General features: G+C 25.0%; 2 protein-coding genes across 5 annotated transcripts; one reads left to right on the forward strand and one right to left on the reverse strand.

Annotated features, from left to right (window-relative positions):
• The first annotated feature begins 256 nt into the window (after window positions 1-256).
• On the forward strand, window positions 257-6,788 carry LOC141531321 (2-acylglycerol O-acyltransferase 2-A). Of its 2 annotated transcripts, none has more exons than XM_074249063.1 (5): window positions 257-2,918; window positions 3,854-4,128; window positions 4,200-4,389; window positions 4,460-4,596; window positions 5,509-6,788. In XM_074249063.1, exons 1-5 carry the CDS (start codon window positions 2,692-2,694, stop codon window positions 5,664-5,666), a joined length of 987 nt encoding a protein of 328 aa, XP_074105164.1. In that variant the 5' UTR covers window positions 257-2,691; the 3' UTR covers window positions 5,667-6,788. The 2 variants fall into 2 exon arrangements, with proteins under 2 accessions (XP_074105164.1, XP_074105163.1); XM_074249062.1 differs by having other exon boundaries at window positions 322-2,918; window positions 4,460-4,659; window positions 5,509-6,776.
• On the reverse strand, window positions 6,617-13,952 carry Cn (Kynurenine 3-monooxygenase cn). 3 transcript variants are annotated; one of them, XM_074249057.1, is made up of 12 exons: window positions 13,939-13,952; window positions 13,326-13,832; window positions 12,213-12,279; window positions 11,319-11,388; window positions 11,068-11,258; window positions 10,952-11,000; window positions 10,231-10,318; window positions 9,966-10,161; window positions 9,543-9,884; window positions 9,104-9,244; window positions 7,960-8,121; window positions 6,617-7,888 (listed from the first exon to the last, which is right to left on the reverse strand). In XM_074249057.1, the coding sequence occupies exons 3-12, from the start codon at window positions 12,261-12,263 to the stop codon at window positions 7,796-7,798; spliced, it is 1,383 nt and encodes a 460-aa protein (XP_074105158.1). In that variant the 5' UTR covers window positions 12,264-12,279; window positions 13,326-13,832; window positions 13,939-13,952; the 3' UTR covers window positions 6,617-7,795. The 3 variants fall into 3 exon arrangements, with proteins under 3 accessions (XP_074105158.1, XP_074105157.1, XP_074105159.1); XM_074249056.1 differs by having other exon boundaries at window positions 13,326-13,952; XM_074249058.1 differs by lacking the exon at window positions 12,213-12,279 and having other exon boundaries at window positions 13,326-13,952.
• Window positions 13,953-14,029: the final 77 nt, after the last annotated feature.

The following is a 14,029-nucleotide window of genomic DNA, read 5'->3' on the forward strand; positions in this document are numbered from 1 at the left end:
AATTTAGTTACTTAATTATATAGTATTTTAAATATTTTTAATTTCTTTTTAATTTCTATTATAAAAAAATATGTTAAAAAAATTTTTAATTGTTATTTAATTAAAAAGTTTTTTATTAAACATTTGTTTTTGTATTGTTGTAATTTTTTTTCCATATCTCTAAAATTTCAATAATTACAAAAGAATATTAAAAGGAAAAAAAATATTCGTAGTGAGAAATATGAATTTTCCTGTTACTGTATTGTTAAAAAATTATACATAAATTAAACAAAAACAATTGGTTTATTGTAAATATTTCTTTTTTTTTTAGCATGTCATTATTAGTTTAATATCGATAATTTATTTATTGTTTCATTAAAAATTTAATTGAAAACGATAAAAAAAATTTAGTAATTAAAAAAAAAACACTTTTAATGTAAAAATAAAATATACATTATTATTATTAAAATATTAAAAATAATAACGACTGAAAAGAATGTATTTACATCGCTTCTAAATGTTCAAAGTGTCATAAGCCATCATTCATCATTAATTTGCATAAATTTACATATAATTTAATAGATGACATTTTCATTGTTATATCTTCAACAAGTATTTTCTTAATTTAATTAATTATTCCAAATAAGTTCAAGTTTTATTTTCCCTTCAGAAAAAAAATTATTATTTATATTTAATATTGTACTACACGGAAAGAACAAAATTACACTGCATATCCTCCCATATTATACTCAGTGTTGTCTGTGATGAAAAAAAATTTCAGATAATATCAAATACAATCCAGATTATACTAAATTATTTTTGTATTATACTCAGTGTAATCTGCGATTTGACCAAGCAATTTTTCTGGTTATACCGCGTAAGATTACACCATATAATCTAAAAAATTATCCCGTATAATTTGAATTCTACTCAGTAAAATCTTGGATAATTTAATTTTTTCGAAAATTGTGATATTTAACTTTTTTCTTTTGTAATTTATAAATTTTTTTGAAAATTTGTTAAAATTGTGATAATTAATTTTTTTTTAATTTGTAAAATTTGTTAAAATTGTGATAATTGATTTCTTGTTTAAATTGTTCATTTTTCTACGTATTTTTCAAAAATGCAATGCAATGCATGGATAGAAAATATTTAAGGAGCATTTAAGCAAAATTTCTGGTAAATATTTTCAAGTGGGGTCACTATTTTTTTTTTAATTTTTTTGAACGAAATTTCTATTTGATTTTATTGATATATATTTTTTTTTGAAAAATATATAAAAAAATGAACAATTTAAAAAAAATTGATTATTACAATTTTCATAAATTTTACAAAATTTTCAAAAAAATTTATAAATTTATAAATTAAAAAAGAAAAAAGTTGAATATCACAATTTTCGAAAAAATTATATAATCCAAGATTCTACTGAGTATAATTCAAATTATACGGGATATTATTTTGGATTATATCCAGTGTAATTTAACGCGTTATAACCCGAAAAATTACTTGGTCAAATCAGAGATTACACTGAGTATAATACAAAAATAATTTAGTATAATCTGGATTATGTTTGAAATTATCTGAAATTTTTTTTCACCACGGATAACACTGAGTATAATATGGGAAGATACGCAGTGTAATTTTGTTCTTTCCGTGTACTTGGAAATATTTTATGTACACAAAAATTATAATTATTATTTTTGCCTAGTCAATATTTTACTTTCAAAAAAATTAATGTACGATATCGGTGATAATTGGAAATTATTTAAGAAAAAAAAAACCTTGTTTCCGTAAGCATAGAATAAAATTTAATGGTTCATTTACTTATACAATAAAAGGTATTTACAAGATCATTATCCGTCGTCATACATATCTTTAAAGTTACATCACAAGGTTACAACTACAAATATTATGTGTTATTTACTTAAAAAAAAAAAAAAACTAATATTAATAATTTACCATAATAACAGCAGCTCTGCGTTTAAGATAATAATTTTTTTGATAGCACGAAGGATTCTGGTTATTATTAAATTTATAATTTTGTCATCAGAATAAGACATAATAGAATAAAGTCGGTGAAAAAATAATTAGTTATGTCGGCATTACCTGATGGATAAGATAAAAGTTATCGTAACGAAGAACTTAGTCTTAAATACAAAGTTCGCCGGTTGGAAGTCGCTATTATTGAAATTAGTATTAAGGTGTTTAAAATGGACAAGTGCATTCATTATTTACTTTTTTTTTGTCATTTAAGTTTTTACCGTCATATTTAATAGTAAATAAATATGTTCAATGTTCAAAGAATGTAGAATACTGATAAGTAATTATTAAACAGTGCACCGGTAAATTTGTGCATCAAAACAGACACGTGTGTATCAAGTTGCAGTGGATTATATGTTTTAAATTAAAATTTTTTATATATTGTAAATATGTTATCATGTTAGTGGTATGTTTCGTTGTTAATAAACGCGTTCTTTTCTAATTTTAAAAATTAAAATACCCATTAAAAACTTAAACTGTTTTTTATCTATGCTACCAATAAAATTTGATAAAATTTCAGGTCATAAATACGCACATAAGCAAACTATGAACACTTATCGTTAGTTCGGAAACTTATTTTCTAGTTTCATATGGACACAAATATTAAAATTATATAAAAAATAATTTTCCAACGAGTTGTATTAATTCTGGTAAGAGTTTAAATATTAACCAATGGAATTATTTGGAATTCACTTTGCACCCCTTCGAGTGCCGTTACAAAGAAGACTACAAACACTTGCCGCCGCCGCATGGATATTCGTATTAGGATTTGGTGGTGTTATAGGATGGCTTTCAACTATTTATTTTCTTTTTTTTACTACATGGATGAGATATTTTATTATTTTTTATTTAGTGTGGATGTATTATGATAAAGATACTTGTATTCGAGGTGGGCGTGCGTAAGTTATTAGAAATTTTATTTTTACTATAATTGACATTCATAGTCATTTTAGTAAATAAATGTAATAAGAATACGGCTGTTGTATTTGCTAAAAAGTACTTTTATAATATTAAAAAAAATTTTTTTTTTCAGAATATTTAATTTTTTTTTTTAAATAAAACAATTTTTAGGCATCTGCTATTTTTGATATTAATATTTTTAATTATTAAATATTTTTTCCTTTACATGCACGGTAGGAACAAGGTTACATTGGATATCATCCTAGATTATACTGAGTAAAAAAAAAAATTCAGATAGTAGCTAGTATAATCCAGATTATAATGAATATAATCCATATTATAATGGGTATAATCCCGATTATAATGGGTATAATCCCGATTATAATGAGTATAATCCAGATTATAATGAGTATAATACAGATATCACGCAGTATAATCTGGATTTTTTAGCTAATATCTACATTTTTTTTTTTACCACAGATATCACTGAGTATAATTTGAGATGATATCCAGTGTCATCTTGTTCTTTCCGTGTGATTATTTTTTAATTCATTTTATAAATTTTTAAGTTTAAGAATCTCGAAAATTATTACTTGAAATTTTTTTATTTAATTTAGTTTGTACAGATTTAAGACGTCCTCACAGAGAATCACCCATATAGTTAAAAATGTACAACAAAAATATATGACATTAAAGTTAGCTGTTGCTTGACAATTTTTTAATTTTTTTTAACAAATAAATTTGCTCCAAAAAATTATTTTTAAAAAATTGCATTTGTGATTTTTTAAAATTTCTAGATGTCAATTTTTTTTTTGCCATAATTTATTGATTACAAAAATTCTTAAAATTATCAACTATCTGCTAAGTTAATTTTCATCAAAAATATCTGTCCTATAGAGATGATTTTAAAAATAATTTTATTTATTTTATATAGAAGACGATGGACCCAGCCTTTAAAAAATAGTTTATGGTGGTATTATTACCGTGATTATTTTCCCATAAAACTTCATAAGACGGTTGATCTTGAGCCATCAAAAAATTATTTATTTTGCGCATACCCTCATGGAATTTTAGCGTCAGGCGCTTTTGCAGCATTTGCAACCAACATTTTGGACTTTGAAAAACTCTTTCCGGGTCTTGAGTCCAAAATGCTTACTCTCACTCAGCATTTTATGGCACCATTTTTCAGAGAATTCGCATACTGCTGTGGTAAATATTTGATGAAACAACCAATTAACAGAATTTAACTTTGTGTTACCTAATAAAAATTCACAACTTAGGAGCTTGCAGTTCAAGTGCTGAAAGTATTGAAAATTTGTTAACCTATAAACCAACAAGCCCAGAAGATTTCAATAAAGCTGTCATACTGATAGTTGGTGGAGCTGCAGAAGCTTTGAATTGCAAACCATCTACATATCGTATCATTTATAATAAAAGAAGAGGTTTTATTAGGATGGCTTTAAAAACAGGGTTTGTATTCATTTTCAATGGTTTGTATTTTTGATTTATTCACTTTACTATTTAATATATTTGTTTATAGTGCACCATTGGTGCCAGTTTTTTCATTTGGCGAAACGGATGTATACGATCAAGTTAATGCTAAAGAAAATTCATTTTTACATAATTTTCAACAAAGAATGAGGAATAGCACGGGACTTGTTCCAGTAATTATTAAAGGTCGAGGATTATTTCAATATACATTTGGTATTGTGCCTAATAGAAGACCAATCAATGTTGTTGGTAATATCTAGAATTAACTTCTTCATTATCATGATTTAATTATTTTATTTACAATATCGTTAAAAAAATCATTTATTTTATGAAAATTAATTTAGCAGATTTTTGATGATTTTAAGAATTTATTAAACAAATAAATTGATGACACAAAAGTTAGCTGTCACTTGGTGATTTTTTAATTTTCTTTAACAAAAAAATTTGTTATAAAAAATTATTTTTAAAAAATTGCATTTTTAATTTATTAAAATTTCTACAAGTCCATTTTTTTAATGATTTTTTTTTTGCTATAATTTATTTGTTAAAAAAAAATTTTTAAAATTGTGAAGTGACAGCTAACTTTAATGTCATAATAAATTGTGGTATATAAAAAATAGAAGAAAAAATTGACATGTAGAAATTTAAAAAAATTAAAAACGCAATTTTTTTTTAATAATTTTTTAGAAGAAATTTTTTTGTTTAATAAAATTAAAAAATTATGAAGTGACTGCTCACTTTAATGTCATTTTTTTCCATGACTTACAAAGCGAAGAATTAGAGAGTACATTTTGGCTGCCCAATTTTAAAACACAGTAACTGCAAAATTTTTATACCTGATTTTTTTCAGTATTGCTGCATTTTTTGTAACTTTTAGATCTTAATTTCAAGTAAATTTTTTTAAAAATATTTATATTCAAGTATTTTTTATTCACAAATCAAATTTTTTATCAATTTGGCGCGCAAACTTTTTTTTAATAAAAAAACTTTTTTTTAATCTTTAAATTATCAGTTATTGTGTTTTGAAATTGGGCGGCCAATTTGTTTGTTTCTTTTTAAATACTATTTTTATTTATTCATTTATTTTTTTCTTTTTAGTTGGAGCACCTTTAAATATTCCAAAAATTACTGAACCATCTAATCAAGAAATAGACAAGTACCATGGCCTATTTAAAGAAAAATTATTAGAACTTTTTGAAACACAAAAATACAATTATTTAAGCAATCCTAAAGATATTAATTTGATAATAGAGTGAATTATTTATCTGTAAAAAAAACTTGATTAAGATTAATCGATTACGAGATAAAAAGTTTATAAACACTTTATATGTTGATTATCACTTTTTATTTTATCTACAAAAAATAAGTATAAAAGTGCGCGTGCTTATTAAATGAATTGCTAGAACCTGAATATGTGAAGAGCTAGTATATAAATGTAAATTCAGTTTATGACATAATTTTATCACGTTATAAAATATTCGATAATAATTATGCAAGCAGAAGATTTAGATATCGATGTTCTAAATAACAAATTGTTTAATTCCACTTCAGAAAATTCTTTCTTTTTTTAAAAAAAAGCATGTTAAAAATTTTTTTTATCTATACAAATATTATAAAGAGGAAAGGTTTGATTTTTTGTTTGTTTGTTTGTTTGTATGAATTGAATAGGCTCCGAAACTACTTGGCAGATTTGAAAAATTCTTTCACTGTTGGAAAGCTACATCATTCCTGAGTGACATAGGCTATATTTCATTTTCAAAAAAAATAGGCATCCTTACTAAAATTACGATAACGTAATCCAAGGTGTGAAAAAAATATCAAAAAACTACCTTACATCGCGTGCGCTGCGAAAACTATTGATGATAGAACAAAATGATATACTACATTTTTTTAGAACACACCATTATCTACAAAAAATCAGCGGCAGCATATCTCTAACTATTACAGTCATGTCACAATAAGCGTTTTTTTATTGTATATATATAAAAGCCATATATAATAGCTAAATTTGTCATTAAAGACAAATTTTTGGGAACTGGGGGAAATAAAGGATAAAGGGGGAAGGGGAGGACCTTTACTCAGTAGGAATTTTCGGTAACTGAAAAAGTAATTCGGACAGCCCAGACCGGGAATCGAACCCGGATCGTTTGGTTACGCGCCAAAGGCTCTATAATTTGTTATACATTTATTATATAAATAAAACATATTAAAATGACCAACAAGTTTCATTTAATAACTTAATACCAACTTAACCGTCTACAATACGACCAGTGTTAATTGTTGACAAAAATAAATTAGAGTTTACAGGTTAAAAATCACAAATCAAAATTTGTAAAAAAAAAAATTTTTGTAGGTGATACGAAGTTCACCGGGTTAGCTAGTCTCAAAATCAATTCAATATCTATTGTATGTATAAAAATATTCTTCAGATTACCTAAATAATATTTATTTGGAATATTATTATCTAAAAATGTCAAAGAATTACCTGATAAAAAATATGGAGTTAAGGGGAATAACCACTGTGAAATTTCAAAAAAGAAAAAAAAAATTATAACACTAAAGTTGACAGATATTGAAATTTTTTAGAATTTGATAGCAATTAAATTATTAAAAAAAAAAATTAATTAAAAATTTTCATATGTGAAAATTAATAAAAATTATAAGTGAAAATTTTTAGAAGCATTTTTTCATTGTAATTAATTTATTAAAAAAATTTTTAAAATTGACAGCTGACCGCTAATTTCAGTATTATTATTTTTTTTTATTAAATCAAAGTTTATACATTCAAAAATATGTATTTAGAGTTTTATATAAAAATTCCGAATTTTTTTGGAGTTATAGTTATTTTTGTAAAAAAAAACAAAAAAATTTTTAATATGTTGCCATTTATTTTTAAATTAAAATTTTCAAAATCTCCTACGTGAAAAGATAACCACATGCATGCAGATTACAACACAGTTTGGTTTTTTTGTTTTAGATAATCCGTTTTTGAGTTAGAGATCCCACCGTGGTGGGGGAAATTTTGTTGGTGCTCTACAAAAATGCTTATAACTTTGTAACAACATGATATTTTTTGATCAAAATTTAGGAGAATGATCTTCAATGAATACTTTTGTAAAACAAAAAACCCGATCCTCAAATTCCTTTATTATCCCTCTCAAAAAAATTCCCGAAAATTACCTATTTTTTCGATCCTCACAGTGGCTATTCCCCTTAACTAATTTGCTAATTGGAACATCGATATATTTTCTTATTATTGACCTAGAATCTATACTATATCTAATTTGATATTATTGATTACTCGTTCGGAGTGCTAATGGTTCCATAATTAATAATGAAAAGGCTATTTTAAAGCGATGAATAATTATTAAATTATTATTAAAAATTAGGCTCGATGCCAATAAGCTGTATTTAATGAAGTAAAAAGTACACCGAGTGCTATAGCCGTAAATAAAAACCACATGCATCTTTGGAGAATCTGAAAATTAAAAATAATATATTTGGAATGTTAAATTTATGAGCTCATTTATGCTAATAAAATTAACTTACTTTATCCTGCCAAGCACGATTTTTAACACAATCGTGGAATCCCATGCGGCTGAAGTGAATAGAATTATAGAGTGGCAGCCAATTGTCTGGACACACCCAATGAAGAAATGTATCAATCGTACGACGCATTAGAAATGATTTTTTTAAGACGAGTTCTCGCATCTGTAATAAAAAAGTATGTTAGCAAATTTTATAAAAATTTTCTACTTATTGAACTACAAAATTAATTAAAGTGCTTGTTTATAGAAACGGGATTCTTCTGTGATATTTAACTATAAAGAGACAAATACTAAATGATTTATCACAAAGTACTCCGACCTTGTGATTTTTTTTAAATTTATATTATTAAAAGAATAAGCAAAATTTTGTGGCCAGTGTATTTATATGATAAAATGGGGTTTTATGGTTAAATTTAGTATCGTTGGAAAAGTCTTGACGAGGAGTTGTACCTTTTCAATGTTTCACATCATTATTATCAATAGTCAATTTATGATGATAAGTACTTAGGCTGCATTCGAAAATGCTCTATCTCTAGATAGATAATTAAGAAATGACCTTGTATCTTGTGAAATATTGACATTTTTAAAGATATAAGCTCATCCCGATGTTATACTCATCAAGGCCTTTCATTTGAGTACCCACATCAATTTTTCATATATTTATATATATTATATATATGTATATATGAAAAATATATCAAAAATGCATGTGGGTACTCAAATGAAAGCTCTTGATAAGTGTAACATCGGGGTGAGCTTATATTTTTAAAAATGTCAATAGTTAAAAAAGTACAGTGCAATTTAACAAAAGTCACTGTTTAATAAAGCAAAATTTTATTTATTTATACACAGTAAAAAATTTTCCGTCATTGCGTCAAAAAATTTTGTGTTAAATATTTAACACTTTTGAGTGTAAATTTAACATTTATTGTGTTAAATATTTAATATAAAAATCTTTAATACAAAATTTTTTGACGCATTGACGGAAAATTTTTTACTGTGTAGTTCACAAGTCACGGCAGTCACACAGTAACTGCAAGGTTGATAGTAATAACTTAATAAGTATGAAATTATAATCTAGTTATGTTTTGAAATAATTCAAAAGAAAGCTAAATAATGGAAGAGGTTGTTTATAGGATACTTACTTCAATGTAATTATACATAGCAAGATCACAAATAGCGTGAGCATCAGCGCATCGTTTTTTTGAAAAAGCTGGTAATACTTTTGACATGTCTTCATTATAGAGATCCATTAACTCATTGAGTATTACAACATCTTCAAATGCCTAGATTTATATTTTAGAATAAAAAAAAGAGTTATTATTGGATGTAACTTTCAGAGGACACATTTTAACTATTAAAATTTAATATTAGGTATTTTATTATTTTGCTTCCCTCAAATTAGAGCAACGTAAAGGAAAATCATTGAAAATTCTTTAATACTAATAAATTTCAAATAAAAATCAATTAATGGGTTTTTTTTTATATAAGGAGAGAAATAAGTAAAAACATTACTAAGTAAATGATTCAAAGAAATCTATGTATGTTTAAATATATTTTATTTATTAAAAACAAAATACTTACTGCATTCATTCCTTGGGCATAAAAAGGTACCATAGCATGTGCAGCATCACCCAAAATAATGCTTTTTCCCATATGATACGGATTACATTTAATTGAAATAAGTGATTTCGGTTTGACCATAAAAAAATTGTCAACTAGAGTTTGATGGCTTCCAATAAGCGGAACTACATCAGGAAATTGCTCGGTAAAAAAGTCTATAACTTTTTTTGGAGTATCCAGACCATTAAGAATATCCAGTGGAGCAAAAATATTTCCGGTAAATGTGTGATCATCATTCGGCATAGCTATCATCATAAATGTACCTCGTGGCCAGATGTGTAAATGGTTAGAGCTCATGCAAAACTATAAAAAAATATGTAGAAAGTTATTTTCAATAAATTAAAAATATAACACATCAGTATAAAAAATAAAAATTTTTATTACCTCATATCCACGTTCTGGATTTTTCTCATCAATCATTCGAGGCGGAATATTCAGCTCAACATAGCCATGTTCAATGTAAGTTTGTGAAAAATCAAAACCAGGTCTTTTCAACATCATTTTTCTAACTGTTGAATGAGCGCCGTCTGCTCCAATTATTAAGTCAGCTTCTACTTCTATTACTTCTTGCGTATTTGTCCTACCATTAATCGTGTGTATAAATATTTAAAAAATATTCAATTTTATGAACGTAAAAATCAAAACTTACTTTGAAAATTTCAATTTTCCATTTTCTAAATCAGCTTCTAAAAGTTTATGGTTGAAAAACAAAGTTACCGATGGATATTCATCAGCAGCTGTGGTTTCGGTCGAGCAAAAAAAAATCATTTTTATTTGATACATTGAAATTCAATTCTATATTTAAATCCTTGTCTTGTGGTTCTTTCAGGTAATACTATCTACTGCAATAAATATTCTTTTTCTTTTCCCGAGTAAATTTTTATTTGAGAGCTTATACTTAAATTTATGATTTTATGTAAGTATAATATAATCTGTTGATTAATATTTTTATTTCTTCTATCTCAGGAGCAAATTTACTAGAGGAAAAGTTTAACAATTATAATTATTATCATAAAAAAAAAGTTATATCACGTCGGATTAACATTTCCATTCTTTCCGAATGGATAAAGGGAGGAAGAAATTTGATATCGTCTCTTATAAGGTTTCTTTAAGCTCAATGTAAGACGACTCCGTCTTTTCTCCTCAATTATTATATAAATATACATGTGTATAAATTTTTATGATTTAAATTCAGACTTACAGGTACATGAAGTACTCTAAATTTCTGAATAAATTTAGTATAAAAAAAAACTTTAACAAATTTTTGAATATTTTTAAAATAATTATTTATTTGTTGATAAAAACAAGTTAATCATCGGACGTCTGTTATTTTCAGTATTTACCGAATAAGAAATAAAAAAAAAACTTACCATCAAGAAGAACTTGATTCATATACAATCGGCTGACAGAGTAAAGTGTCTGAAAAAAAAAAAAAAAAAAAAAAAATCTAAATTTCATAAAAACAAAATAACTAAATAAAACTTACATTTTTTTTAACGCTGTCATAAATCATTTCTTTAAGACTGCCATCTTTACCATGAAGCATTCTACCCCGCATAGAAATACCATGATGATTGACAATTTTGTCTTCAAGATCAATAAGCTTTAGCGCTTGACGGCCGCGATGTGACAGAGAAAGGTCAATGCTTTGACCGCGGGCTTCTTTTATTCTTATATCTTAAAAACAGTTTTTTTATTAATTGATATAATAAATTTTTATTTTGATAAAATAATTACCAGATCGATACTCATAAACACGAACACGATGACCGCGTTTAGCAAGAGCACAAGCAGCTAATCCTCCGACCTAACAAAATTAATTACGTCAATAATAATGATGATAACTAGAATAAATGATTAAAATATTAAATTATTAAGACTATTATGTAAAAAAGGTTTTTTTTATAATTTCATTTTGGATAATTTCTATCTTCTAAGAGTCCTATGAATTATTATGTACTTGTGTTTTGAATTTTGAATTTCAATGTAAATAAATTAATTTTATTTATCTTTTTATGCTTGTGTTTTTTTTTTAATTTTTTAAAAATATTTATTTATTTATTTATTTAAACAAACCCAATAGTTTACGCCATTTACAGGGTTGATAGTTACAATAGTTAAAAAATTTGTAATATATAACAAGATGACTTATAATTAGTACAGTAATTTACTAAATAGATTGATTAATGAGTAGACCATTGATGTGCTAATAATTGCAACCCAAAAAAAAATAATAGTAATTGAGGAGTTGGGTTTCAAAAGGGTATCTTTTCATTTTTGATTAATCGAAACAAAAAACTGGTTATCTTCAATTCTAAATATTTTTATTGAACTTTTTTAATTTAGCTATAAAGTTTTATCGGTTATGAAGCTACAATTTAATTTTCATTTAGGAATCTTTATAATTCTCGAAATAATTAATATTTAAAAGTTCAAAAAATTGCTTTTTTAAAATACGAAAAAATACCCCTTTGAAAACCAGCTCAATTAATAAAAATAAAAAGAAAAAATGATAATAATATTAATATTAATGATAATAATAACACTTTAAACTTGTAATAATTCAAATATATATATATATATATATATATATATATATATATATATATATATATATATATATAAACATACCAAACCGCCTCCAACGATAATAATGTCCATACCGCGAGTTGTTTTCTTCATGGTGTCCAGTATCGAACTGAGTAAGTAGTAAGAGGATTATTAGTCTGGATAATGCACATGCACTACTACCATTATAAAAATTTCTCTCCCTTCTAAATAATTATTTTGGTTATCACTGCTAATTAAAAACTTTAACCAAATAGACATCGTAATTTTACAGATAAAGAGAATTATATAAAACTATATTTGCGATTATTATTTTATGACCTTAATGTAATTAATTGTTATCACTATTAAAAAATATTTATCTAAGACATTCAGTTTATCATGAATAATTCGCATCATAATTAGTATTCACATGAATTAATTAATTTCGAATTATTGTTTTTCTTGATTGTAATTAAAAGTATTATTTAAATAATAATTTTTGAAAGAGTACTCACATTAATTTTAAAAAAATACAATGAAATGTTAAAAGAATTCAACAGTGTACACTTTGAACAATTACTTAATTTGAAAGAAAAAAAAATTACCATGACCGATTAATGTTCTTTATTGTACAAAATTATTTTAAGTGCCAATAGTTATTTTATATTTTAAATACAAACAATAGTCTGATAAATTAGAAATTTTCTTTTGAATTTAAATATTAATTTTTATATGATGAATAATTGAATCAATTATTTATGTGGTTCAAAAGTTATCATGCCTACGAAATTTCATACATGATTGACATCACAGGTTTCTCGGATTAGAATAGCTTTTTTTAAATTTGATTTTTAAAGTTTACTGAAAAGAGTGTCGAAATATATTTTATATATATATCGCTGAGAAATTTTGGAGCAGACGTAAAGCATTATTTAATAGTTTGCGCTTAAAAAGTGTAAAAAAAAATAAGTCAATCAATTACATATGGTATGTTGAAATTTAGTAAAAATCGGTTTATTAATAAAAAAGCAGACTCAAATGTTTTCTTGTAATAAAATGAACAGTGAAAACAAAATGAATTTGAAAAACTCGTAAATAAGTTTAATTTAAATATACTTTTGAATAAAAACATTACATGATCAACGAATAAATAAATATAAATATTTTCAAAAATATTGTTTATTTACAACTCACCTCAGTCTATATATATTTTGAATATCATGACATTTTCCAATGCTCCATATGCATTAAACTATAATTATCCACGGTATTCTTTTTTACATCCAACCTTGACATCAGAATAAATTAAATTTCGTAAATATTTATTAACGCAAACCTACAATACATTAAAGTAACCAAAATAATAATTTATAGCTAAAGACAAGACATCATTAATGGTAACATTTGGTTCAGTTGTAAAGATGTTTCTTTTTATAGCATTAAAAGCATATTGTCACATTTTGATAGAGCTGTATTTTTATCGATCGTACATCTGAAACAAAAATTTATTTTTACAGACAATTTATTTCTTAAAAAATCACAAAATAAAAAAAATTGTTCTCTCAAAAAAAAAAAAGTAAAAAATAAAGTGTATTTTTAAAAATTGTTTATATGAAACAGTTGAGTTGAAAATAAAATCTTCTTTCTTGCATTCATTACACATAAGTTTCTCCCGTCAACTCTGCAGCTCAGCTGAACCTCCTACGCACGGCAAAAAAAAAAGTAATGCCATCATTTACGTGATTTTCAGGTAGCGGTCGGAAAACAACGACATGATAAAGAGCGATGTTTAAAAATCTTGAACTACCGTCATCCAGAATTTGACTGCCCCTTCTTCAGGGTATTTTGTCTGCGGCGGCGCTTTGGATCCACGAGCTCATCATCATCATCATCATCAT

Source organism: Cotesia typhae, unplaced genomic scaffold (assembly GCF_013202065.1).
Source record: "Cotesia typhae breed Kobodo isofemale line unplaced genomic scaffold, CoteBio_Ctyphae contig_5, whole genome shotgun sequence".
Taxonomy (NCBI): domain Eukaryota; kingdom Metazoa; phylum Arthropoda; class Insecta; order Hymenoptera; family Braconidae; genus Cotesia; species Cotesia typhae.